Here is a 25,000-nt window from a genome sequence, read left to right on the forward strand (position 1 = left end):
GAAGTTCGTGGTTGACGAGCACCTTGATCATTCATTTGGCATGTTAGCTGTGTCCTTTCAACTTTTCAACTTTTATTTATCCCAACTAATGTCGATCGAGATACATAATTACTGTTCCTTTGTGTTCAAAATGGCTTTAGGGCAGCAAAAAAGTGTTTTTCTTAACCTGAAACCGTATAAAACAACCTTAAAATTGCTGAGAAAAAAATCGCATAATTTGCATTATTTATCGCATAATTGGCCTTTCTAATCGCACAATCTGCCCTGAAAAAATCGCATAATTTGCAATTTTTAATCGCACCCTATCAGAAGGCCTGTAATAGAAATTAAAAGAGAATCAAAGTGCAAAAACACAAAACAATAAAATGTACGAACAATTCCCAAATCATTTCATATTATAAATAATTATACAAGTGAATGCACTATCAAGAAATCTCTAGGTTGGGGTATGAGCAAAAAGTCAACTGTGCCATGCCTGAGGGTTAATTTTATAAAAGTTCTTTCCTTTTCGAGAGTAGGTGTTTTAATTTACTTGCAAAGTGAAAGCCCTGCATCACACAAAGCATTCATGGATATGGTGTTCAAAACATACAAGATGTGCTTTGGTGCAAATGCTGCATGAATATAAACAAGGTTGGTTTAGTTACAATGTACATTGTACACAACGTTCAACTTAACCAGTTTACTGTAGCCGTTGATATTAGAATCTTACCAGATATTCATCATCCCAACCCATTTCTTTCCTTTTCTTTCTGTCCTTTGCTTCCTGACGTGAAGAAAATTAAAGAGACAGCATTACAACAAGCTCGAAAATAGTTCATAATCACATTATTATAACGCTGACAACGCAAATCATGGTGATGATGATGATGATTATATATACTCATAACCCTTTAAGGCCTGAGAGGGACCCTACTGACAAGTAAAATCATCTGGCATCAGAAAGGGTAAAATTTGCAAGTGGCAGAAGGGGCAGAACGTCTCTTTTGAATTATAAATTCTCAAACAAAATTAATGCCCACTATTCCCCCCCCCCCCCCCCCCAAACAAACAATAACTCTTATCATCAGAGGGCACTTGGAATCATAGATATGCACAAATGAAACAAAACCACTGACAACCAGACACTGGCACTCTTTATTGCTAACTCTGTTAAACTGCATAATTAACTGCATCTTGAGTGACCCTCCCTTGACAAAATTAATCAGACAAACTCACCTTTTTGGCAAGTCTCCTGGCACGTTTTTCCTCCGGTGTCTCCAATGCCTTCAGCAGTTCTTTCTCTTTCCTCCAAAAAAAAAACAACAACAACAATACCGACAATGCTTGTGTCCGGGTCTTTTATAACCAGATCCCAAAATTTGAGGAAATGCTTGTATACCGTATGTACAAAGATGTATATGAAAAGGATAGAAATGTTTTCGTAGAAAAGGAGACATTCATAATGTCAGAAACAAGACAATTCTCATTTGCATGTTTTGTTTATTCCAGTACCAGCATGGTAGAGACAATCTTACAACTAACAAGGTCATGGTTTCACACAGTGCATGAGTGTAAAACACAATTAATGATAAAAACTGGATTGATCCAGGGGTAAATTGCATTTTACATGTATCTGAAGTCTGCATTATTCTTATTTTTGGTCTGAAGTCTACAGTCCTTTGTCTTCATTTTATACATGTACCAACCATGGGTAATCAGGGCAAGATGGAGAGAAATTCAAAGGTTTGTAAGGAAGTTCAAAATGATGAAGAGTATTTGTGATATGCAATTTTGGGTTTTTTATTTTCCAAAACAGAACATACTGTACATGCATGTATGTGCTCATTGGTGCGGCAGAATAAATTTGGAGAGAATGGTTATTGCAGAAAATTAATCATTTTATTAAAAAGAGTTTCTCCCATACATTTCCTCTAATTCCAAAGGCACAAAATTACAGAGAATTTATGGAGACAAAAATAGCAATATTTAGGAATTCCAAATAAAGGATACCAAGTCTAGTTCTTCTCAGTTGTGAACATGAACTTATTTGTTTGGTTTATAAATGAAGGCAAAAGTTTATAGTGTAGAGACATGTACAGTATATTTTGCTTTGAATTTCCATACCAACCTTTGAATTTCCCGCCATATTGCCCTCGATTACCCATGATGCAATCAAGAGCATGAACTCGTCTATTGTTTTCGATTTATTTTGGGACGTCTTCATGTCTCTGAAAATGTACCCATTGTTTGTTGGTGTTCGGTATACACTGGTTACCAGTTGCATGATGATAGAAAAGAAAGGCTGTGAACTGGTAATCAGAGTATACCAAAAACCAACCAAGCATGGTGTTCTCTTACATTTTCAAAGCCACTTACATCTTCATGTCCCAGGAGAAATTGCAAACATTAATGATTTAAAAAGATATGAGAAGATCGATATATATAATTGTCCTGGATCGACTAACAGTGTATTTACTATGAACTATGCATTGAAGCATATTAAAGCGTATCATATGCATGTAAACAATAGAGACAAACGTCAAGATAGCGGCAGATTGTGACCTTGTGTCGGCATCGTCTGAAGAACGAGGTACAGCCGTATATAACGATACACGCCATTCATGCAAATACATGACAGGGTAATCTGCAATTTAGCTAAAAAGTCAATGAACAAAACTTACTTCTTCCTTTTTTTTTCCTCTTGTTGGTCCTGAATCGACTTTTTCTCCAAGGTTGATTTTGACCGTGTGGGTGACTGCTCATCGCGATGTTTTCGTCGAGGAGAGCGAGAACGCGATCGACTCCTTCGTTTTCTTCTCGGAGAAGGAGATCTACTTCTGCTACGATATCTGCGCCTTTCTCTGTCACTTCCAGGCATGCTTAAATCTTTTTATTCCAGGTAATATTTCGCTTGCTTCCAATGTGTTCTTTCCTCTGTTCTTTCCATCTTCTTTGAGCGTCTACATTTCTTTAACCAGCGGTTAACCTTTGCATTTAAAGACCCTTCGTCTATGATACCTTGTATCGTACTTGTTCCTACCAGGGAGAAAAATTTGGTTTAACCTTTATGCTAGCATGCATATAGAGCACTATACATGTCCATATATAGTAATATGGTACCAACATACACCATTCCCCCTTCCCCCCCAAAAACGCACTCACCTAGTCACCTCCCATCCCCCCCAGCAGTCCTTCAGAATACAAGAAAAATCTATTTTGAACAGGAAATTTGCGGGAAAACAGAGCACTTCCAGGTTATGTCGATAATTTTTATTGGTTAAACGGAAAGATCTGATCCATCATCAATCGTTTATATGGCTGTGATAACAAACAGAGCTTTGTTTTGTTCAGAGATGAAGAAATGCATCAACAAACAATGAAACGAGTTTGAAAAAATCAAATTTTTTTAACTTGGGGATACAATTTGAGCCTCCAGTGGAGCAAAGTCTCCAGAGTCGTTTTTATCCGTGAGATTTGATGACCCGTACGGGAGACCGGGAGATTTGTTCCGTATCCGGGAAACTCCCGGATAACGCGGGAGAGTTGGCATGTATGTAATAATTAATTATTACATGCTCTCTAGTGACGCGAACTTGGGCTACCTATGCTCTAACACTAAACCATTTCGCTTTCTACCACACCATTTGTCGTCACTCTAAGCCATTCGGGGTCAATCTAAACCGTTTCACACTACGGTAAGCTGATGAATGTTATGCGAGACGATTGCACTTCTCGAATTAACCATTTGCAGATAAAATGAGCCATTTCACACTACTCTGAACCCTTTGTCACTTCACTGAAGCAATGTACGGTAAGCTGGACCGTCTGCCATGACATTGCATATCATGTCACAATACGCTCATCCATTCAAGACTTGACTTTGTAAGGTAAGGTAAGGTAACTTTATTTAAAGTGGCAAACGTAGGGAGAGGTTGCCCAAATCTCCCGAGCCAGTGGCTCATGTTAAAAACGCACGACTATTTACAATACCATAACTAAATACTATTTACACATAAAAAATAAAAATTCTAGAAGTATCCAGAACTGTATTAAAAGATAGTTTAAAAAGAAACTAGTGCAAACATTAAGATAAGAATAGTTCATACACGGGCACCCTGCAAATTCAACACCGTTCAGACGAGAACGAAATTGAGCCAAAGTGGTCGAGGATTTTGTTATGGCTGATAATTGATTCCAAGTGTGGGCAATCTGATACAGAAATGAGTTGTACATAACGAGGCTGTTATATGTCATTTGGACAAGGAAAATTGCACAGGTAGTCTTTGGCACTGACCAGTCCTGTGTTGACTGCGATGATTGCATAAGGTGACTGATCTATTTCATTGAACACTTGACCACTCGTGTTTTCACTGAGTCAGTTCACCAAGCGTATCTACACGGTTTTGCCAATAATCTGTAATTTGTCATTTTTCAAAATATATTCCATTAGCTCAGACAGATTTTAACAAATTTAGGGTGTTTGATAGGAACTGTATGTGGTTAGAGCTGAAGCAATTAAAAAAAAAATTACGAAAGGGAAAGCGAGAAAATTAGCAGTTAATTTTACAGATTTGGTCACGCTGACATCACAAAAATCAGAAAAACACGTGGTGCTTTACGCGCCACACTAGTGCCCAGCTTGCGCGCGGCCCTAAAACTCTAGGGAGCCTCCTTAACAGATCACAGGTTACGATGCCGTCAGTGCCTTTTCTGGAAAAGGAAAACTGACCACTTTAAAGCTGGAAAAGTCCAATCCTGTCTTCAAAGAGTCCTTTGAACAGCTCGGTATGGAATGGCAGTTATCAGACTAGCTTTTACAAGAATCTCGAAGAATTCATATGCGCGATGTACTCCTTTGCCCCTGTAACGAAGAATGTTAATGCATTGCGTTACCCCCTCTTTTGTGCTAGGAAAGGAGAGTTGGAATCACACCAGCTTCCGCCGTGTCAATACACTACCAAAGCACTGTGATCATGCAAATTATCAATCAGCACTGTGACCAAAACTCTCCACTAATTCCCTCAACCGTTGGAAATGGATGGTTAGGGGTGGGGTGCAGGGGTGGGGTGCAGGGGTGGGGTGCAGGGGTGGGGTGCAGGGATGGCGCAGTGGTGACAGCACTCGCCTTCCACCAATGTGGCCCGGGTTCGATTCCCGGACTCGGCGTCATATTTTGGTTGAGTTTGTTGGTTCTCTACTCTGTGGTTTTCTCCGGGTACTCCGGTTTCCCCTCTCCTCAAAAACCAACATATGATTTGATTTACTTTCATTGTTAATTTCAGTTTACAGTGTCCCGAATTAGTGCTCCAGCGCTAGAACGACTAGACACTTAAATAAAGTTCCTTTCCTTTCCTTTTCCTTTTCCATGGAAGACGGGAAACTGGAAATCGATTGAATGAGTGGGGAAACAACATCCAAGGCTGTGCTTGAGCTCCCGTCAAGTGATTATAAAAGATTGTGTAAGTTGCCAAGCTGCACCTGTCTCGCCAACGGACTACGATGCACTGACATATGCCAGTTAAAGGATTGTATAAAGCAACCTGAGGAACAGCCACACAATTTACCGGTGGATGACTCTGCTGATGACTGTGAAGATGATTGAGTCATGGTAACTGACTGTGTATTGTTAATAAATCTTATTGCTGCAGAGGTATTAAGAACATCAGATGAAAGCGTGAACTTGTTTAGGTATTAAAGCAATTATAATGTGCAAAGTTGCTAAGTGGTGCATGCGAAACTGCTCCTTTTATTTGTTGATGAATGTGACAATGCTAGAATATGGGTACTAATATGAGTACTAAAAAATCACAGTATTTTAAGTATGTACTAGTTTAATCGATAGTGAAAGTCAAAATATGCGCTCTTTCCTTCAGACATTGATTGTGTCATCTTATCATATCACGTGATTTTAATGTTAAAGCTGCGCATACAACATTGCTATTTTATATCAAATTGAAGTATAGGACATAAGGTTAAGAAAATGAATGATAGCACATGTTCATTTAAGTGGTAAAAAATTCCAAATTTTCGGGTCTTGGACTAAAACGTATTAAAAATCTTAAACACACAACGGTTAATTTTAAGTATTTTTAATCACCAAAAAAATTCCGAGGATTCGAACAACAGATTAAAACTTTGTAACGATTCCAGCCGTCCGAGCTAGAGTTTTTTTAGATTCCGTTTTCAAACGAATGGACGTTCAGGAGGCCTTGTTAGGGGGGATTTAGGGCAAGATTTCCGCACAAATCCCCACTTCATTATGCATACAATCCTTTGTTTCAAGAAAACAATAGCGATAACAATAGACGTCCTTTGAGACTGTGGCGCTTTGTTCTTTCTGAGGTTTTTTTTTCTAAGACTATATGGACTTTGAAAAAACCGGTCGAACGTCTGACTGAAATACGGAAACTCGAACATTTTTTCCTGCAATTTGGGCACTTTTCCTGCAATTTTACCCATTTTTCAATTTTAGATTAAGCGCAAGAAGTGGAGTTTCAAGCAATCGTTGTAATAGGGTTCAGATTCTCAAACATAACAAAGAAACCAAATAAAAATTCAATGGTTACCTGCTCTTTTTATCGTGATATTGTTCTTTCTGTCTGCTTACGAATTCGCCGAGACACTGCAAAGTGTATGTTTTCTTCCTTTCCTGTATTCAGGATCACGAACGGTGCATTTAGTGGGATTTTGCGATTTATCGCTCTTTGTAGAGATCGGCAATATGCTCGATGATGCTTCCAAGTAAATAGCTTTGGTAGAGATCCATGGGTGTTCCCGTACGAGGCATACTTCGTTTCACTCCCCATCATGTCTTTTCAATGCCCTGCTGTGGGCTCGTTTGTCGACGTCTGGGTCGACGAAGTTTAGGCGATGGTTAAGTGGGAGATGATGTTAGCCCATGTCTTTTAGGCAATTGTAAACTTTCCGGCCACAAGTAGCTAGGGCTAATATTTTTTCAAGGAAAGTTTACTGTCTGCAAATTATGTGTTCTGGTGGTTCAAGGCTATCCATTGCAGTGTTTTCTTGAGCATCGCGAGACAGATCCATCTCCCGATGCACTTTGTCTTTGCCACGCAACTGACTGCGTTTTCACACAGGTTTTGGACACGGAAGACGAAAGTAAATTGTTTTCTTTGCACCACTCTATGCACAGCTCAGGAAAGGCTATAAAGCAGGGACAATTTCCAAATGTTCAAATCTCTCTTTGCTGTGACGCTTTTACTTGGTAGCCATCTTGATTATTACGAAGACACAAGTTTGCTTCAAAGGAAGGGAAACATGAAACGATTTTAATTGCAATGAACTCGTGCATTAAAGTTTCCCATGAAAGATGCACCAATCAGACCGTAAGCGTTGTACACTCTTCCACGGTGAGTGAACTTATAAGTGTGCCGCACGCACGGGGCATGAAGGAAAAGCAGGTCACAGTTCACAGCAATACTGGAAACCCTAAAACTATCGCAGGGACTAATCTTAAGCCTAAACAGTGCCTTTAGTCGTAATTAGGGTGACGGTTAGCATTATTAAGGGATAGGTTGTTTCAAGAGTAGTAAAACAGGGATCTCTTAACGGTAACCTAAAAGTGTAAGTTCGATTGTAGACCATTGTAGGTGCTCGGCGCGGCACGTGTATATAATTATGTATCATTGATATGTAAATAGTCAGCCAGAATTTTAAAAAAATAAAATTTTCAAGGTATTAATTAGCAACTTGACACGTTTGCTCAGTGGTCAAGAACAGGGAAAGTAATCCAAAGGTTACGGTAGGTCGGGGTTCAAGGCAAGCTGCGAGTGACAGTCATGGGATAAAATGGGAGAAAAAGCCCAGCGGGATCTGGAAAAAAGGGCAAGATGAAGGGATAGAAAGCTGGGACGAAAACGAGTAACGGTGTGGGCGATGTAGGGAAAGAAGAGAGAGAGGGAGGGACAGAAAAATGAGATCCGTTTTTATTCATCCCGTAATTATAAGTACAAATTACCCATGTATATATTAGGTTCTCTTGCGTATACGTATTGTTCTACAAAACAATAGCGCGAATGAATAATTAACTTATTCTGTATGCATAATGAAGTAGGAACCTGTACGGAAATCATTCTGGATTTAATCATCCCTTATCCCTAAAATTCCGGGGGCAGTTATCCTTCATCCATAAAATTACCGAGACTGTTATCCCCAAACCTACTTATCATTGGAATTTGACAATTGGTGGCAATTTTAAAGTGTAAAGCGACCCATCTTTTTAACAGATAACCTAATGCTGCATAATTCAAGTACAAGACTCTATAGTTTTATATACACATACCTAAAAACATTATCCGTTCTTTAACTGATTACTTCACTCAGAGTCCTGCGAGAGTGCTGGACAATCCTTGTAACACGCAGCTACTACAGATTTATAATAAAACTTGGTTCGGCGGGATTGGAGGACGCACAACTCGCAGAGCACAGAGTTTTACCTCCTCTTTGTCGCCAAAAAGAATAAATTGTAAGCACCAGACAAACGTTTAACCCATTACGTCCCAAGTGCTTTCATCATTGCTTTTTGGGAATAAACAGACTAATGCTAAACTTAAGTTCACCGTATACGAGGTCGTAAATGAGAGTGTTTGGTTTTGAGTCAATACGGGCTCATGATAAGCGATCACGTGGTCAGAACGTAAACGGTTCGTGATTTTGGAAAAAACCCTGGTAGGTTTATAACATATAACTGGTTTGTCGGGCCATTTCCGTCTAGAGAAGCCCCCAGACTGGCATCATAAAGCTAGAATGTGGGTAAAGGCAAGCCTTTGACAGAAAACAGAGGTGAGAGATGGTTTCATGCAGACTGGGACGCCTAAAATGCTCTTTTGTAAACATGGCGGTTCACGAATGAAGTTGTCTCTCTGGCCTTTCTGTGGAGGACCTCCAGCACCTACCGATACAATTTGGGCAAGTTTTGAAAGCTAAAAACTTCAATCGATGCGGTGTTTTGCCTGTAGGACTGGGTGACCCGACACTTATAAAAAAAATCTATGAAATGAGAATCGGGGATCTTCCCTTGTCATGGAATGTCAGAATTACCCAGAATTCTTTTTGGGCATGAACGAGGCAACTTGAGAAGCACGAGACTGGCCCTCATGAAATGGCTGAAGCGCATCCGGGGGAAAAAGTAGTGAGAAGAAGATTTCCAGCCAGATATACTAAGGAATAGGCCTGGTGTGTGCTGTTAACGTAGACTTTTGATTTCTGAACAAGTTTCTTTCATAGAAAATTCGCGACAAAGTAGTGCTTTCTTCGCTGTTATTCTTGTAGCAAAAACTGGCCTTTTGTCAGTTGTTCTTGTCAAAAGAACGGTATAATGTAAATAAATAAGAGAATACTAAGATTTTCATCTACAGATGACAAAAGGCAGACTCTATATCATCTCTATGCAATAAGCGCATTCAACACTTCTTCATATTGAGAGTATAAAACTCTGTTTTTGAAGGAATTTTTCTGCTACTGCATATGAAAAAACAACCGAGTTTTCTCTCAGGTCTACGTCTCATGATGTTCGCGGAAATTACATTCTGTCCCTCAATAAAGCTAGAACAACCAGTTAATATGGTCTTAATTCTATTTCTTACTTCATCATCAGCTAAGTTATGGAATGCGCTACCTGATTTTATCCGTTCTGATGGAGCTAACTAACAGGTTTTAAAATGAGAATCCAGGACGCATTTTGTATTGCAGCTTTTTTCAAAATTTCTGTGTCTTTAAATATTTCATATTTAGTTATTTATCCGTATGCCTGGGTTGATATTAGTTCTAGTAATTAGACTGAAATTCGAGATGAAAGAAAGTTTACACTTGTGTGTGGGTGCGTGTATGTGTTACCTTTAGCAGGGCGCGTGCGCACACTTTGTATTGCGCGACTCTTGTGCTTACCATATGAGAGAGGAAATGAGTTTTGCCTTAAATATATAAGCGATCGAAATGTTACCTGAAATTGTAATGACAAGGGAGGTCTGGAGCTGTGAGTAGGCGTGGGATTTGTCTTATATGGTTTAGGGGCCGACATATCCCTCCCTCAATGCCGTACCGGGAGGCAAGGTCGGTAGCAGAAAGCAGCGAAGGGCCAACTGCGTCCAAAAGCGATCGCACGGGCCGAAATCCTGGGATGACTTGTTTGGTACGACGCTCCAGCGCCACGTCTGGAGGTACTGCAATTTTATCTCTTGTTCAAACATTCCGTCAGCGTATGCGTAAATGTTCTGGCTCTCCGATACCTATCCTACCAAATAAATTAACATGCTGGTTTTTAACAGGAATTGACATTTTAGTTGATGGTACAGGCATAATATTACTTCATCGACATTTATCTACCTTTATATACCTTCACTCACGTTCATTTTCCTTCATCTACCTCCATGTACTTTCATCTATCTTTATCTACCTTCATCTACCTTCATTCACATTCAATTATCCTAATATATCGTCACTTACGTTCATGTACCTTCCTTCAGGTCCATTTACCTACGCATACCTTCATCTACCTTAATTCACTTTCATCTACTTTCATTTACCTTCATCTACCTTCATCTTTCTTCATTCACATTCATCTACCTTCACTTACCATCATAGACCTTCATTAATGTTTAGAATGAAGGTAATTGAACGTGAATGAAGATAGAGGAAAGTCAATGAAGGTATATTAAGGGAAATGAACATGATTGAAGGTAGATGAAATTATTAAAATGAATGTAGATGACGGTAAATGAACGTAAATTAAGGTAAATGAACGTGGTTGAAGGTAAATGACGGTAAATGAACGAGATTGAAGGTAGATGAAGGTATATGGGGGTAAATGAAGATGACTGAAGGAACATGAAAGTATATGATGAGGGTTAATGAATATGATTGAAGGTAAATGATGGTAAATGACCAGGAGGGAATGTATATTAATACGGATGATGATAATTTTTTATAAACGGAGGTGAACAGATATAGATGAAGGTAAGTGAATATTGGTGGCATGTCTTGCGTAGTTGGGGACTCCTGGTGGGCATATACATGACATCTTTGCCTCAAACCCTGTTTCCAAGATGGCGGCCAACTTGACACTTTTCAGGTCTGGCAGAAGAAATAATGTCGCCTTTTTAGGTAATTGTATTCCTTCTTTTGATCTTGAGGGGCTTCTATATGTGATCAAGGAAGAGGCGTGGTTCGGTGGTTAGGGCGTTGGGTTTGCATGCAGTTCCCCGGGTTCAAATCGTGTTATATAAACCTCTGGTTTGGATTTGTTTACGGTTGTCGCGGATTCAACTCTACGACGCATATTAAATAGCCGACTGGTTGCCTTCTGCTAGTACGGGTTCTTAATCATGTTTCTGTTAAGTTTAATTTTTTTCTTTCCGAGTATTAAAAACTGGGGTTCCTGTATGTAAACTAGCTTGATAGCTATTTAAAGTGCACTTCCACGCTAAACAAAGCATTCACTTATTTTTACATTACAAGGAGTTTCAAATTAATGCCAAGAGAAAGCCAGATGCAGAGCTTTTTAATTAGTTGCCGCCTTGTTCGGATACCTACCGCACGTATACCAGACTGCGAGCACTCATCCTTTCTTCTTCATGTCCAACATGTGGGTGGAAATAAATAAAAAAATGTGCACATTTTGGGTAAAACCGAGAAGAGATTGGGAAGAGGGAGGGTCCAGACTACCAGCTTGCCTGGCTTGGGTTGCAATCATAATATTATACACTTGTGCCGGTTTAGTCTAGGAGAAGAAAGAGACTGCTTGCAGTCTATGCGCATATCAGTGTGCCTGTAAACTGCAGAATAATCAGAAAGATAACAAAAGTTTACATGAGAAAGGTGATAACTAGCTCATGTCCAAGCTCACGGCCAGACGGCTAGGTCATTGAGTATAGTAGGTGACATCCTGTTGGCACACTAACTCATTCTACTGTGTACATTTACCCTCCAACCCTGGCGCTTCCTTTCCTTTGCGATATAAACTCCAAAGGGTAGATATTTTCTTAACATCTTTGAAGAGATTGTCCAAAGCTTTGAAATTTTGTTGGGTTCGAATTCTTTAGTTTGGAGAAGAAATCTGAACCATTGGTTGCAAAAACTCACCATGCTTTTAAAGAGGATGGTGAATAGGCAAAAATGGAGTGACCAGCTCCACATCTCTCATGCTTCAGAGGACAAAGTTAGTGGTTTCTTCTCATAAAATGGTTTCTGGAGTGAGTAGACCATTAAGGAGCAAACACTACATCTTGGTTGCCCAATGAAACAGGTCATTGGTCTTCAATTTCGAGCATGAGAAGTTACAACTTTTCAGAACAAGTAAAATCCAGCAATAAAAAAGGGCAGGTATGATAGTTGACGTATATGCCAAGATTAACATTATTGGTAAAGGAGGGGTTTGTTTTATTATGACTGGTAAAGAGGGTCATTAGTGGTTAATTCTATCAATGAGACTTGCTGCTTTTATATCAGGGTAGCATGCCAATTGCAATGAATATGGAACGAGGAACTGAATAGTTCAAAGCTGTGGTCAATAACATTGGGTCTCTTTACAGTTTTGAAGTTGGTTACTTGATTTGTTCTGTCTGGTGTTCAGCTTTGTCAGGCTTTTGATAAGAGATTCAGTCATTTCTGGAACAAGAATTTACCCCAGAAACAATTGAGCCTGGTCCAGGGTTGCTGTACACCTACCCCAGGATTGCAAACAATTAGATGCACATTTACTTCTGATAAATGACACTTAATGTCCGACTAAGTCTGGGTGTCAACTTCATACGGGCATTACTAAACAACGAAACAGTGAAACAACTAAACAGTGAAACAGCGAAACGATGCACCAAAACACCATGTATGAGCCCACCATACATTGAATACTAACCAATAAAGGTTGGATTTGAGATTAAATATCGTTGTAGGCCTAAATAGGCCTAAAACGTTATTGCTCCTAATTCATTGAATTTAGATTAAGATTAGGATTCAGATTAATACTGAGATTAGGAGCAATAACGTTTTAGGACTAATTAGGCCTAAAACGATGTTTAATCTCAAATCCAACCTTTGTCGTTTAGTATTCAATGTATGGTGGGCCCATACATGGTGTTTTGGTGCTTTGTTTTGCCGTTTCGTTGTTTCGTTGTTTAGTAATGTCCACTTCATATGTGCAACAATGATAGAGTTAATGTAATGGTTTACAATATCTTTAAAGGGGCTATGCCACAGAAAATGATGTTATTTCATGACACCCAAAATGCCCCGAAAGTATAATGAAATGTTGCAATAACCACTTAAAACTGTTGAACAAAATAAAAGAAATACAGCAAAAGGAAAGAAAAACATGGATGGACACAAATGGACAAGACTGAAACAGATTGCATTCGAGTAATCTTGTCAGCCGCGGGGTTTTACAAGTTTATGGCAAGTTTAAGTGTCTAGTCGTTCTAGTGCTGGAGCACAAATTGGGGACACTATAGACTGAAATTAACAACTAATGCAAATCAAATCAATTTTTTTTGCTCAGAATCGTTGTGTTTGTGATGTAACAATAACTTAATCAATAAAGGGAATCCACATTACGATTTTTGAGTCTTTAAAGCTCGTGATTAACTAAAGATCTCCCCTAAACACCCTAAAATAACATGACATAGCCCCTTTAAGTTGAGGTTGACTTAGATGCGTACTTGAGGAGAAAGAGATAGGGAGGCACTTTGTTATGATTAGTACCCTTGTTTTTTGGTCAATAATGCTAAGGAGAGGGGTACTTTAAGAGGGCACTTGGTGATGCTTATCAAAATCAGTTGCATTTCGTTACTTGCATTCCTTGACATATCTGCTGCTTTCTGGGGGATGTTTGTTCATGAGATGGATTTAACATGCACTGGTTTCAAAATGTTACTGTTTGAAAAAAAGGTGACATTTACATTGTAGTGCAATAAATATTTAATGGTCCATTTTGCTGTTTGATATTTTTCAGTGAATCCCAAGGCTGAAAAAGAATTTACTTATCAGGTTCTTACAAGATGCAAACCTGTGATGGTAAGATCATTAATTAAATTTAATGCAGCATATACAGTTAAACAGTGATAATGAAAACACCTCTGGCAGCTTTTCTTGTTGTAAAATGATGCCACAAGCAAAATCACAACAAAATTACTCATGTTAAAAATTATAGCTGAAAATAACAAAGCCGTCTTACAAGTACATCCTTAAATTCTTTTTGTGGGAAAATCATTGATAAAACTAAGTACTATTAATCAATTTCATTGATCTTTTATTTTTTGATTTTACGGAGCAAAATTTCTTAGTCACAATTAACAATAACCAGTACAATTACACACACAATTTACTCAAAACTACTCACGAGTGCCCTCAAAATTAAGTGTCCAACCCTGGAGTTGAGACAGCACATATTCTTTGGTTTTTCTTTTTTCAAGTGCACATGCTCAGAGTGGAAAACTCATCTATTAAACACAATGCAAAGGCTGCTAATTAATGGTTGTGAAAATCGCTTTCCCTTTGTTTTTAATAGAGAGAGTTCTTTAGATGTGTTAGCAGTGAAGCACATAACAGAAAGCTGATATCTGCTGACTCTGAGGAGGAATTGGTGGTTGAACTAGGAGAGATTGATCCGGTGGGTGCAATTAGTTTGATTCTGCTAATAATGTACTCTTTGGAATTGCTGTGTAGAGGGTTAGGTTTTTCACATCCATAGTTGACCACAGCTTTGGCTTGTTCCTTCAGTTTGCTTTTAGTTCAATAGCCCATTTCTGAGTTGCTGCATGTCTCAGTTTCAAAGTGAGTCCTGGTGCACAACCATTGAAATGGAAATTAGTTGCGTAAAACTATACTTATGCAAATCAAACTCATTTCCCTTTCAATAGTTGAGCTCCAAGACGTTAGTTTAATAGCCCATTTCCAAGTTGCTGCATGTTTCAGTTTCAAAGTGAGTCCTGGTGCACAACTATTCAAATGGAAATGAGTTGCATATACTTATGCAAATCAAACTCATTTCCCTTTCAATAGTTGGGCTCCAAGACTTTAGTTTAATATCCCATTTCCGAGTTGCTGCAATTGTTTCAGTTTCAAAGAGAGTCCTGGTGCACAACCATTCAAATGGAAATGAGTTGCTTATTCTTATGCAAATCAAACTCATTTCTCTGTCAATAGTTGAGCACCAAGACTTACTTCGAAACCAAGACAAACAGCAACTCGGAAATGGCCTATTAACTTTTTTGGTTTTTGCCACATTTTGGCGTCATATGTGATCTACTGTATCACTGAGCAAATGTAGTACGGCAACATGGAATCTATTTGTCATTTAATAGTCATGTCATTATTCATGAATTCTGCTATGTTAGGCTTCTCACACAAAGTCCAACATTGGCCAATTCTACACCATACCTGAGGACATTTCGACCAGAGTGCTTTCATACTTTTTGACAAAGAAATTCCAGTCAGAGGTATTACTTCATGGTAAAGAGTTAGTCTATAGTAATTTGGTTTCAAAAATAGATAATAATATTATTATTGTCGTGAAGACAGGTGCACCCAAAAAATTGAATGTCCTTCAAAAAATACTCTTAATTATCAAAAATAGTATGTACTTGTTGAGAGAGAAATCTCAAGCACAACTTGGAGCCATGCCAAGCTGAACTTTGCTGCCTGACCTTTGTAAAAACAAATTTATTACAACATAGCTTTTACATTACAGCTGCATTCCTTAGACCAGGCAGGCAAAGACTTAGGGGGGCTTTCCTCTGTCAGAACAGGCTGGCCAGACCCATCAGTTTTCTAAAGAAAATGCAACAGTTTGAAGGAACACTTGCAATCCTATGGAGGAAAATATGGTCCTCAAATTGTCTTAATTTTAAATGTCCAGTCTGGCCGGTCAGTTCTGTCAGATGTAAAGCATCCTGATTCTAAGATATAAAGATAAGAGAAGAGAAGAAATTTATTACTATGTCATAGCGTCTTGCATACATGAAATGTGTGCTAATTGGGGATACTTATCTAAATTCTTATACAGTTTACAATAATTACCAAAAAAAAAATAAAATGTTTGAAAATCCAAAATCTAGAGTATTTACATAATATCTATTAATATTTGAAAAAACGAATAATAAAAATTTAATAGAATATGGGGTGGTAGTGGCTAGTGATGTGTCTAGAAAAAAAGTAGGTTGTGCAGAGATGGCAGTTCTTCCATGTATTTTAAATGAGGGACGAGACATTGATAGATCTAATGTGCTTTTTGAAAATGTGAACAGATTCAGAAGATGTTGCATGTTGTTTTCTTAAGTTTCAACCATATATTTACATGTAAGGGGACCCAGGTAGCGAATTCTATGTTTGCGGTAACTATAGTAGTTTGATATCTCAGAAGAATAAATTCTGCATTTCTTAGCGGAAGATAGTTAGTATTAAATAATTTAGCAACAAGTATATCAGCAAATAATATAGGATGGTAATAGATTATTTTTGACTTTGTACACTGTGGCTAAGAGAAACATATTAATGTTATGGATGATGACCCAGGGAAGTTGGAGCGCCTGAATCATTAGGGAGCTTAAGCAACGACAACGGCGACGGCAACGAGAACGTCATCTCAAAATATAAATTTGCGTTATTTTAATCGCTTCGTGACTATATCAACGTTTTTAATATGGCAAGGGTGTGGTAATTCCTCAAAGATGACACCAGTCGAAACGGCACTCCATTTTAGGAGAGAAAATGAAAGTTTATCCCCAAGTGCTGACGTTCTTCGTAAAACCAAAAACTTGGCTATTTCACGTTGTTGTTTTGCTGACGACGGCACCGAAATGGACAAAAGTGAAAAACGCACGTGCAGGGCGTGCAAAGCTATTGTTTTTGGCCACTAAATATGCAAATTCGTGACGTTGTCGTTGCTTAAGCTCCCTATTATCAGTGAACAAATCTCTTCAATCATCAACAGGCCTGAAAGCCACTATCTCCTTACATACACCCTAAGTTGAAACTACCATTCGTGTATTACCCAGCTTCCTGTTTTATTCTGTGTTTGCAGACTATTGAAACAACATTCACTATATTTTGGCGAGAATTTTACCAATTTACCGTTTTATTTTTCTCTTTTCCAAAGTGCAACTTGACAGGAAACACAAGTTTAATGATCAGAAGACCTGCTTTACAGGTTTTGAGCCACCTCCAAGAAATGCCACAAGACGGAAGTCCACCTCCGAAATTTATTTTCTGTATCCTTTTCAACATGGCCCGGGGATAATGCTATCCATTGAATGAGTTCCAGTGGTTAGTAATAGTTGTAGCTCAAAACAACTCCGCGCGTTTAATTCGTCTGGCGTTGGATATGAGATGGTAAATAGCCAACGAGGCGCTTAGCGCCGAGTTGGCTATAACCAGTCTCATATTCAACAAACGCCAATGGAACGATTGTTTTATTAAGTACGAAATACGAGCGAAAAAAGCGAGAAAATCCGAACGAAATCAAAAAAAAAAAAACTTGATGAAGATGCGATGTTGTGTAATGCCTGGTGGTCAGACAGACGCAGGCTCATCACAAAAACATCTTTTGCCTTTCGCGTACTTCTCGACGTTGGAATTGATCTAAACCTTCCACAAAAAGGTTTTTTTTTTGCTTTAGTTTAGGAAGAAATTTCGCTTTCCGGCGGAAAATTTAGCTTAGCAACGCTTAGCTAGCGCAATCAAATGCCATATAAGGTCCAACTAAGTTATGTGAGCTAATAACCGAGATTGAGTGAACCAATCAGAGCACGAGAAATGCATTAACCGCGGCTGAAAATTTAATGATTTATGTTATCCTCGCGGGTATCCTTAACTGGATTCGTAGATGGTAGTGATGGATGCGGCAAATCACTGTCTCTCGCTCACGTTATCCATTTCTGTTATTCTGCCGGATGGTTCATTCTGCCTGTACCAAGTGGTAAGATTGCTGCTCATGATATGACTCTATAGACACAAATGGTTCATGCCGTTAGAGCGGTTTTCATTTGAGGGTCGAAAGTAATTAGCGAATTGCTTTGGTTTGTGATTAGTTCACTCAGTGATTGGTTCAAAGATCTCGCGCCACTTTTTCGACCAATCAGAAGTGAAGTTTACCAAAACCAATCGTGGCTCGCGCGTGCACATTTTCCCGCGCTTTGTGTTGGCTACGTGTAATTACTTCGAGTTGTGATTGGTTTACCGGATTGGCTCCGTCCTTTTTGATTGGCTAAAGTAATTACTTTGGTTTTGGCTTTACGACACTGGATTGAAAATCACTCTAAGTAACAGGATCACTTCTATCTTTCGTCTATAACCTGCACTCTAAAGATACATTTTAAGGAGGTGGCTATGGTCCAGTGGTTAGGGCGTTGGGTTTGTATGTGGTTGCCCCTGGTTCAAATCCTGTTTCAACCTCTGGGGCCCGTTTCTCGAAAGTCCCGAAAACTTTTCGGGCTCGAAAAGCCATTTGTGAAACTGCCAACGGCTTGTTTTGGAAAGGCGATCTTTTAACATGTTTTCAACCTAACTAAAAGAAACATGTCTGTGAAGTTTGACGAATTAAATCCTCTCCTTTCTTGAGATACAAAGGGAATTGTGACACCCGAAAATGGCCCGTAAAGTTTCGGGACTTTCGAGAAACGGGCCCCTGGTTTGGATTTGATTCCCGGCTGTCCCGGTTTCAACTCTACCACGCTTTGTAAATAGCCAGCTAGTTCTTAATCATGTTTCTGTTAAGTTTGAATCGTTTCTTTCAGATTATAAAAAAGTGGGGTGCCTTTAAACTAGCTTGATTGCTAAACTGCACTTCCACTACAGAGCAGTTTTCAATTGAGTGTCGTAAAACCAAAACCAAAGTAATTACTTCGGCCAATCAAAAAGGACTGAGACAATCCAGCAACTCAATCAAAACTCGAAGTAATTACACGTAGTCGACACAAAGCGCGGGAAAATGTACACGCGCAAGCCACGATTGGTTTTGCTTTCACTTCTTATTGGTTGAAAAAATGGTGCGAGAACTTTGAACCAATCACTGAAAGAAGTAATCATAAACCAAAGTAATTATCTAATTACTTTCGACACTCAATTGAAAACCGCTCTAAGTGCGAGGATCGACTCTTCAATCCGGGATTGAGTTTACAGCAAGTTTGATACACGAGGGAATCTTAGCACCTATGAAGCCAACGATATAACAGTGTTTTTTTGAAGAGGAAAGCAAAAGTGCCTAGACGAGGTGTGATCTCGTTAACATAACAGTGGTTTTTTGAAGAGGAAAAAAAAGCGCCTAGACGAGGTGTGATCTCGTTAATAGAGAGATTCAGCACGCGGTGCTTCAAGTAATCTCTCTCTTGATATCAACTAGTAATAGTTTACACTACATCTGCCCCCGCCTAAGATAATATGAAGAGCAGTTGAGATACGTTAAAATTACATGCTGAACGCGTCGCCCTGGCCTGTTTCCGATTTGCGGCTGACAAATCCTCGCTCGCCCCTGTTTCTGATTTGTGTCCGGACAAACTCAATTTCTCAGCCAAGCAACTCGATTTGCATCAGAGCTGCTTCAATGTTTGATATTTCAATCACAAACCCGAACAGCACTTTGGTTCTCGTTCCGAGTTTTTACTTCGTGACTCCTCAAACACCTCGGTCATGTAGAACAATGCCAATACCACTTTCGCGCCCGTTTAAGCAATACAACCACTCGCCTTCCTCTCATGGCATCAATTTGTTAAATTTATTTGATCTATCAGCTGTAAGTTGATTGTCGTCTCCCGAATTAGCAATAGAGTCTTATTTAACCTTTTTTGCCTCTCCTTGTCTCATTTTTGGTTTCCTTGCAGTCTTTAACTGGGTGCATGGAGAATCTGAGTTGCAGATGTCAATATTTCACGAGGGAAGGTTTGACCAGCCGAAACAAGCAACTGCGTGGCTTCAAATGTGTCGGATGATAAATAGCAAGTTTTTTACAGAGGTAAAAATAACTAGTAATCCGCGATAAGCTGATCGTCGAAATTCTTGATTTCATTGATTTTTTAGCACTACGCTAATCTCAGCGTGACTCATTCTCAGCAAACCATTTGAGTGAGGCAATTAATGAATGAATGAATAAATGACTAAACGAACAAACGAATACTGTGTTTCAGCGAACTATTTGGCGGATCCTTGAGGCTGCTGTTTTCTAGTTCGTCGTACACTATGCCAGCGTTTACACGAATGCGGTTTCACATCGACACGGTTTCAAGACTTCGAAACCGCGTCAAAATCGATGCGGTTTAGAAGTGTTTACACGGAACCATTTTCGCTAGAAAATCAAAGTCGTGATAGTATATATAAGCAATCGCTGCACTACGTGTACGTGCTGAATTCACCATTTTGAATCGAACAATGCAAATTTCGCACCACAATAGTAACCGTATTCAAATCGATGCCGTTTCGCTGTTTATACGACAGATAAATCCGTATTGTTTTGTCAACGTTCCACTTTTGGCAGCCTTTTCAAATCGACCCGGTTTCGCTGATGTTCTCGATCGGTGTCATGTAAACCCAAGGCTTAACCGCATCGAAAACGCGATGCAGTTAATGAAACCGCATTCGTGTAAACGCTGCCTATAGCAAAAACTAAAGTAATGGTTCGAACCAATCAAAATGGTGTCACTTGTACAATCACATGAATTTGTGTAGCCGATGTTAAGCGCGGGAAAACCCGGTGAGTGTAAAGGAGTGGTATGAGTCTACAGAATTGCTTGTGTTCTGACTTGCAGAACCGTATAAATTTAAAATTGCGAACCATTCTCAAAACAGGGTTCGTGCAGCCCCTTGAAGTCCTTGAAAAGCCCTGGAATTTAATTTTAGACTTCAAGGGCACTTGAAAAGCCCTTGAAGAAAAGAATTTTACGGAAAACTGCTTGAAAACTCCTTGAATTTTTGCTTGGGTGAAAATTGTTGAGATTGCATCATGCTAAGTTAAAAGAGACATTTCAAAAACTGAGCCCAAAATTGACTATTAGGGAAACATTAAAACCTAAAATTAAAATGTCCATGCGTGCACTCAACTTGCAGAATGTGGTAAGGAATATCAAGGGAGGCTTTTTCAGCAAAGAAAACACTGAGACACTATGTATGGCATAGAAATCTTCTTATAAAGACTCCTTGAAAACTCGATTTCTTGTTCTTGAAAACTCCTTGAATACTCCTGGAATTTTACAGACAAAATCGAGCACGAACCCTGTCAAAAAGTACACTTTGAATATTTCTTTTAGTAATGCAATTTTCGCTAGTCGGCCACACGCATAACATTCTGCAATCTTGCCCCGTTGCACCTTCGCGTGATTAAATAAACATTAGTTTTACGTTACTTTGCATTTGATTGGTTGAGAGAGTTGCGCGCGGTTAATTGTAAGGAATCAGAAAACAGTAACAAATAGCAAACAGTATTAGTCGCAAATTGCTGTCTCTTTTCGATTTAAAACGATGTTTTAATATCCTTGTAGCTCAAGACAAACCAACAATACTTATTTGGTAAACGAGACAGCACAAAACAAGGAGAGATTTTGGGGAAAATTATCGATATGGTAAGAGCAAGATGTTTTAGATGTACACATAAAAATCTTCAAGGAAACGGCATGTTTGACGTCTTAAAATGTATTTAGATGTGTTGAAAGTACTTAACATGCACTTCATGTCCAAAAAGAGGGTGTCTCAGACATTGGCTTAGCTGATGGTCGTATGACAACCATAAAAACTAGTCCAAAATTTACTTAATCTAGAGGCGTTGATACATTACCGAAAAAATCTTCTGTACATCAATAACCGCTAACCCCTCCCCCAATTTCAATGTTGAAAAACGCTTCATGGTCACTGTTACGTGGTTACAACATTGAAGGGGGGGGGGGGGGGTGTAGTGGAATCAGGGGCGAAACAGATCGGGAATTCAAGCATGGGATTAAATTCGCGGCGTTTGTTTTAGCGAGTTCAATTTATGGCGCGCGCGCGAAATTGAACTTGAAAAAAGAAGGAGCAGTCCGACAAAACTAGGTTAGTAAGATAACCCTCATATCTCTAGCTTCTAGATTTTTGTATTAAGCAACAAACACATACTTTCATTTTAGTGGGCTGTGCTGTTTAAGACGGCCTGCTAAATGCGCAAATCACGGCTGGCGTAATATTTGAGACATATTTAACAATTCTGTCATGAGCGCGTGTTGGATGAATTGGTAAATAGCCAAGGAGGGGCGAAATCCCGAGGATATATAACCAATCTCGCATCCAACTAGCACGGATGGAATGATTGTTTTGTTAAATTTGATTTAAATGTGAACCGTTTCACTTTTTTTAAAACAACCGTAAGTTGTTGCAATTAAAATTACCGGCACAATCAGTTTCCATATAAGGTCATGCGGTATATTGGGTGATTGAATACCGAGATTGACTGAGCCAATCAAAAGGCTAGGAACGCAATATCTGCGATTGAGAATTTAATAAAGTTACAAAGGTGAGTAAAAGAATACGCCTATATCTCCTCGTGGATTCTTTTTTTTAATTTTAGGGTCTTCAAAGAACAAACTATGCTACAGATGCCGTCGGAATAATCCTTAAGGAAATAAAAAGTAATTCCAGGTTGGTGGGCGCACAAATCTTGAAAAAAGTAAGCCGCGAGTCGTACATTATTATTGTGTTGCTTTCGATGAAGATGTCTGATAGTCATCGAAACTGTCAACACGAAAAATCATTTTCTTTATGGGCCATTTTAAAGGCCCAACTTCAACCGATCGACAGGCTTTTCGACCGTGTGTTTTTGTTTTGGAAATTCGCATTGCTTTTCGTAGCGATCTGATTGGACGAATTTTAGCTTTGGCGGGATTTTCATGTATGAAAATTGTTCCCTGAACTACTAAATCGTGCAGTTTTATAGACAAGATCTAGACACGGAAATGACAATTATCGGTACCGGAAAATCAAATCTTAAAGAGCATTTTTTCCTCTCTACCCAAGAATGTAAGAAGCCTTTTTTCTACAAAGGAACTTTTTCTCTCGAGGACTAACTATGTCCTCTCTCTTGCACCTTGGACAGAGACTTGGGGTCTCTAATACCCTGCGAGCAGTTGATTTTTCCTATGCTTCTCGAGAGAGAAAGCACTGTGAGCAACCGTTAGTTTCTTTGAATGAGCCACCGTCCAGCGCCAAGTACGATTAAATGAAATTTTGTTAGGAAACTTGTTTTGGCGCCTGCGCATGCGTTCAGCTACGTGACTGCTGCATTTGGGCGAGCCTGCTGTGTTGTGATTCCGCGAAATTAGACGAAGTGATGTCAACTACATCACGTGAGGTGTGACGTACTTCGCCCATGCTGGAAAATCAAACGGTTGCTCGCAGTGATTTCTCTCTCGGGAAGCGTAGGAGAAAGCAACTTCTCGCAAGGTAGGTCTCTGGCGCTTGGTGCAGCTGGCGCTATTATCACTGACATATCACCTGTAATGTTCCAGTTACACTGGCTGCCTGTTAAGTACAGGATTGTTTTTAATAAAATTATAATTACATTTAAGACCTTACAGAGCAATGGCCCTTTTTATAGTAGTCAGCTTTTTCATCTTAGGCGACGTCGACCGTCGTACCTACTTGCGCCGCCACTTGAAATAACAAGAACGACAACAGGAGTCAGATCTTTTGCTTCTACCGCGCCTGCCTTATGAATTGCTCTACCACCCAACCTTAGGATTGAGAACAATTTCTACAATTTTAAGGAAGCACTGAAAACTCATCTTTTGAAAATATAGCTCATCAATAAATTTTAGTATGTTTTTATTATAATTGTATTTTAAGTAGCATTAATCTAATGCCCCGTTCACACCAAATCTTACCCATATTTTTAACATGTTTAGTTAAACCCGTTCTTTTAAAATCATGTATACTGATTTTTGTCGACTGTGAATTTAGCACAGATCAAAGCATGTATTGAATCTCGCCTGAATCTCATGTAAAAGCCAGTCCAACATTTTTCTGTTACTGATTTTCATTTTGTTAAAGCCAGTTCAATTAAACATGTCTTGGTGTGAATGAGGTATAAGTCTTGCTATGTATTTAGCTTTCTCGTGGAATTATAGGCGCTTCTGTTGTCCAGTGAACAAAAGAATGGGCACAAAGTCAAATAATAGTTTCACACCGTTCAGCTCTTCTTTCATTTTATAGTTTGCGGGTTTTATATGCTGTCAATGAATTCAATGGCTTTTTCTTGAGAACCTCCTTGAAAGATGCCAATCAAAAATATGTAAGTATGACGTCGCGCCACTTTACAGTCGGACTATTGACTGAGGCCGGATTCACACGGTACTGGACAAATTTTCTACCTGTTGAAAATTCGTGCATTTAGGGGTTCCGTTCACACGGAACCACGCTAAACGTACGAAAATTTAGACGCCTCGCCGTTCAAAAATTTAAACGTTCAAATCGGGGACGAAGTTTTAGCCGGTACGCGGTCAAAAATTTAACGGGCGTGCTGTGAACACCTTGACCGTCTAAATTTTTGCCCAGCAAAGGCGTGGTTGCATAGAAGCGTGGTAACTCAGCTACTATGGTTAGCCCTTCTCTTTCTTGACGCCATTTTGGATTACGTAAAGTAGCACTGTGGCCCGTGTTGCTCGAAGCATGGTTAGCGCTAACCAGCGTAAAATACCATGGAAACCTATCGGTTTTGATACCTCTTAACCAACGGTTAGCGCTAACCGGGCTTCGAGCAACCGGCCCCAGATTGATTGATCTAACCAGAGTAGTTTTAGTTAGATTTTGTCTTTCAATAATTGCCCCAGCGTTTGAACGTTCCCTGAAGAAATGGAACTGTGTTCAATTTTCTTTTCCTTTTTCTTTGTGTAGATAAAACCCAAAAGGTTAAGTTTGGTGCATCACTTTACAGAACTGTTAGATTCAAAGGACGGATTGGTAAGTAGTAGGTAGCTTAAAAGAGCCTATCACGCATTTTTTTACCTTTTAGAGGAAAAGTCGATAACATTTTTCAAAAATTATTCGAGAATTCCACGTC

The 25,000-nt window shown here is 39.2% G+C and overlaps 2 protein-coding genes across 5 annotated transcripts in view; one reads left to right on the forward strand and one right to left on the reverse strand.

Moving 5' to 3' along the window:
- Positions 1-8,562, reverse strand: part of LOC138038682 (splicing factor Cactin-like) — a 34,845-nt gene extending 26,283 nt beyond the window's left edge. Inside the window, exons 1-5 of the mRNA XM_068884678.1 lie at positions 8,285-8,562; positions 6,549-7,242; positions 2,664-3,018; positions 1,219-1,288; positions 713-766 (exon numbers count right to left, since the gene is read on the reverse strand). Of these exons, the coding sequence (XP_068740779.1) occupies positions 713-766; positions 1,219-1,288; positions 2,664-2,860 (321 nt within the window). The 5' untranslated portion in view covers positions 2,861-3,018; positions 6,549-7,242; positions 8,285-8,562. The remainder of the gene's footprint in view (positions 1-712; positions 767-1,218; positions 1,289-2,663; positions 3,019-6,548; positions 7,243-8,284) is intronic.
- A 71-nt stretch (positions 8,563-8,633) lies between these two features.
- The window catches only part of LOC138038687 (small ribosomal subunit protein mS29-like), a 19,468-nt gene continuing 3,101 nt past the window's right edge, over positions 8,634-25,000 (forward strand). Inside the window, exons 1-12 of one of the 4 annotated variants that reach the window (XM_068884685.1) lie at positions 11,051-11,103; positions 12,150-12,321; positions 13,946-14,007; positions 14,501-14,602; positions 15,330-15,431; positions 17,090-17,201; positions 17,816-17,908; positions 19,809-19,939; positions 21,459-21,539; positions 22,514-22,584; positions 24,154-24,232; positions 24,835-24,900. In XM_068884685.1, coding sequence (XP_068740786.1) covers positions 14,005-14,007; positions 14,501-14,602; positions 15,330-15,431; positions 17,090-17,201; positions 17,816-17,908; positions 19,809-19,939; positions 21,459-21,539; positions 22,514-22,584; positions 24,154-24,232; positions 24,835-24,900 — 840 coding nt within the window. In that variant the 5' untranslated portion in view covers positions 11,051-11,103; positions 12,150-12,321; positions 13,946-14,004. Of the gene's footprint in view, positions 8,785-11,030; positions 11,104-12,149; positions 12,322-13,945; positions 14,008-14,500; positions 14,603-15,329; positions 15,432-17,089; positions 17,202-17,815; positions 17,909-19,808; positions 19,940-21,458; positions 21,540-22,513; positions 22,585-24,153; positions 24,233-24,834; positions 24,901-25,000 lie in introns of those variants that run through there. The other 3 variants (XM_068884687.1, XM_068884686.1, XM_068884684.1) reach the window with 3 other exon arrangements.

Source organism: Montipora capricornis, chromosome 2 (genome assembly GCF_036669925.1).
Source record: "Montipora capricornis isolate CH-2021 chromosome 2, ASM3666992v2, whole genome shotgun sequence".
Taxonomy (NCBI): Eukaryota; Metazoa; Cnidaria; class Anthozoa; order Scleractinia; family Acroporidae; genus Montipora; species Montipora capricornis.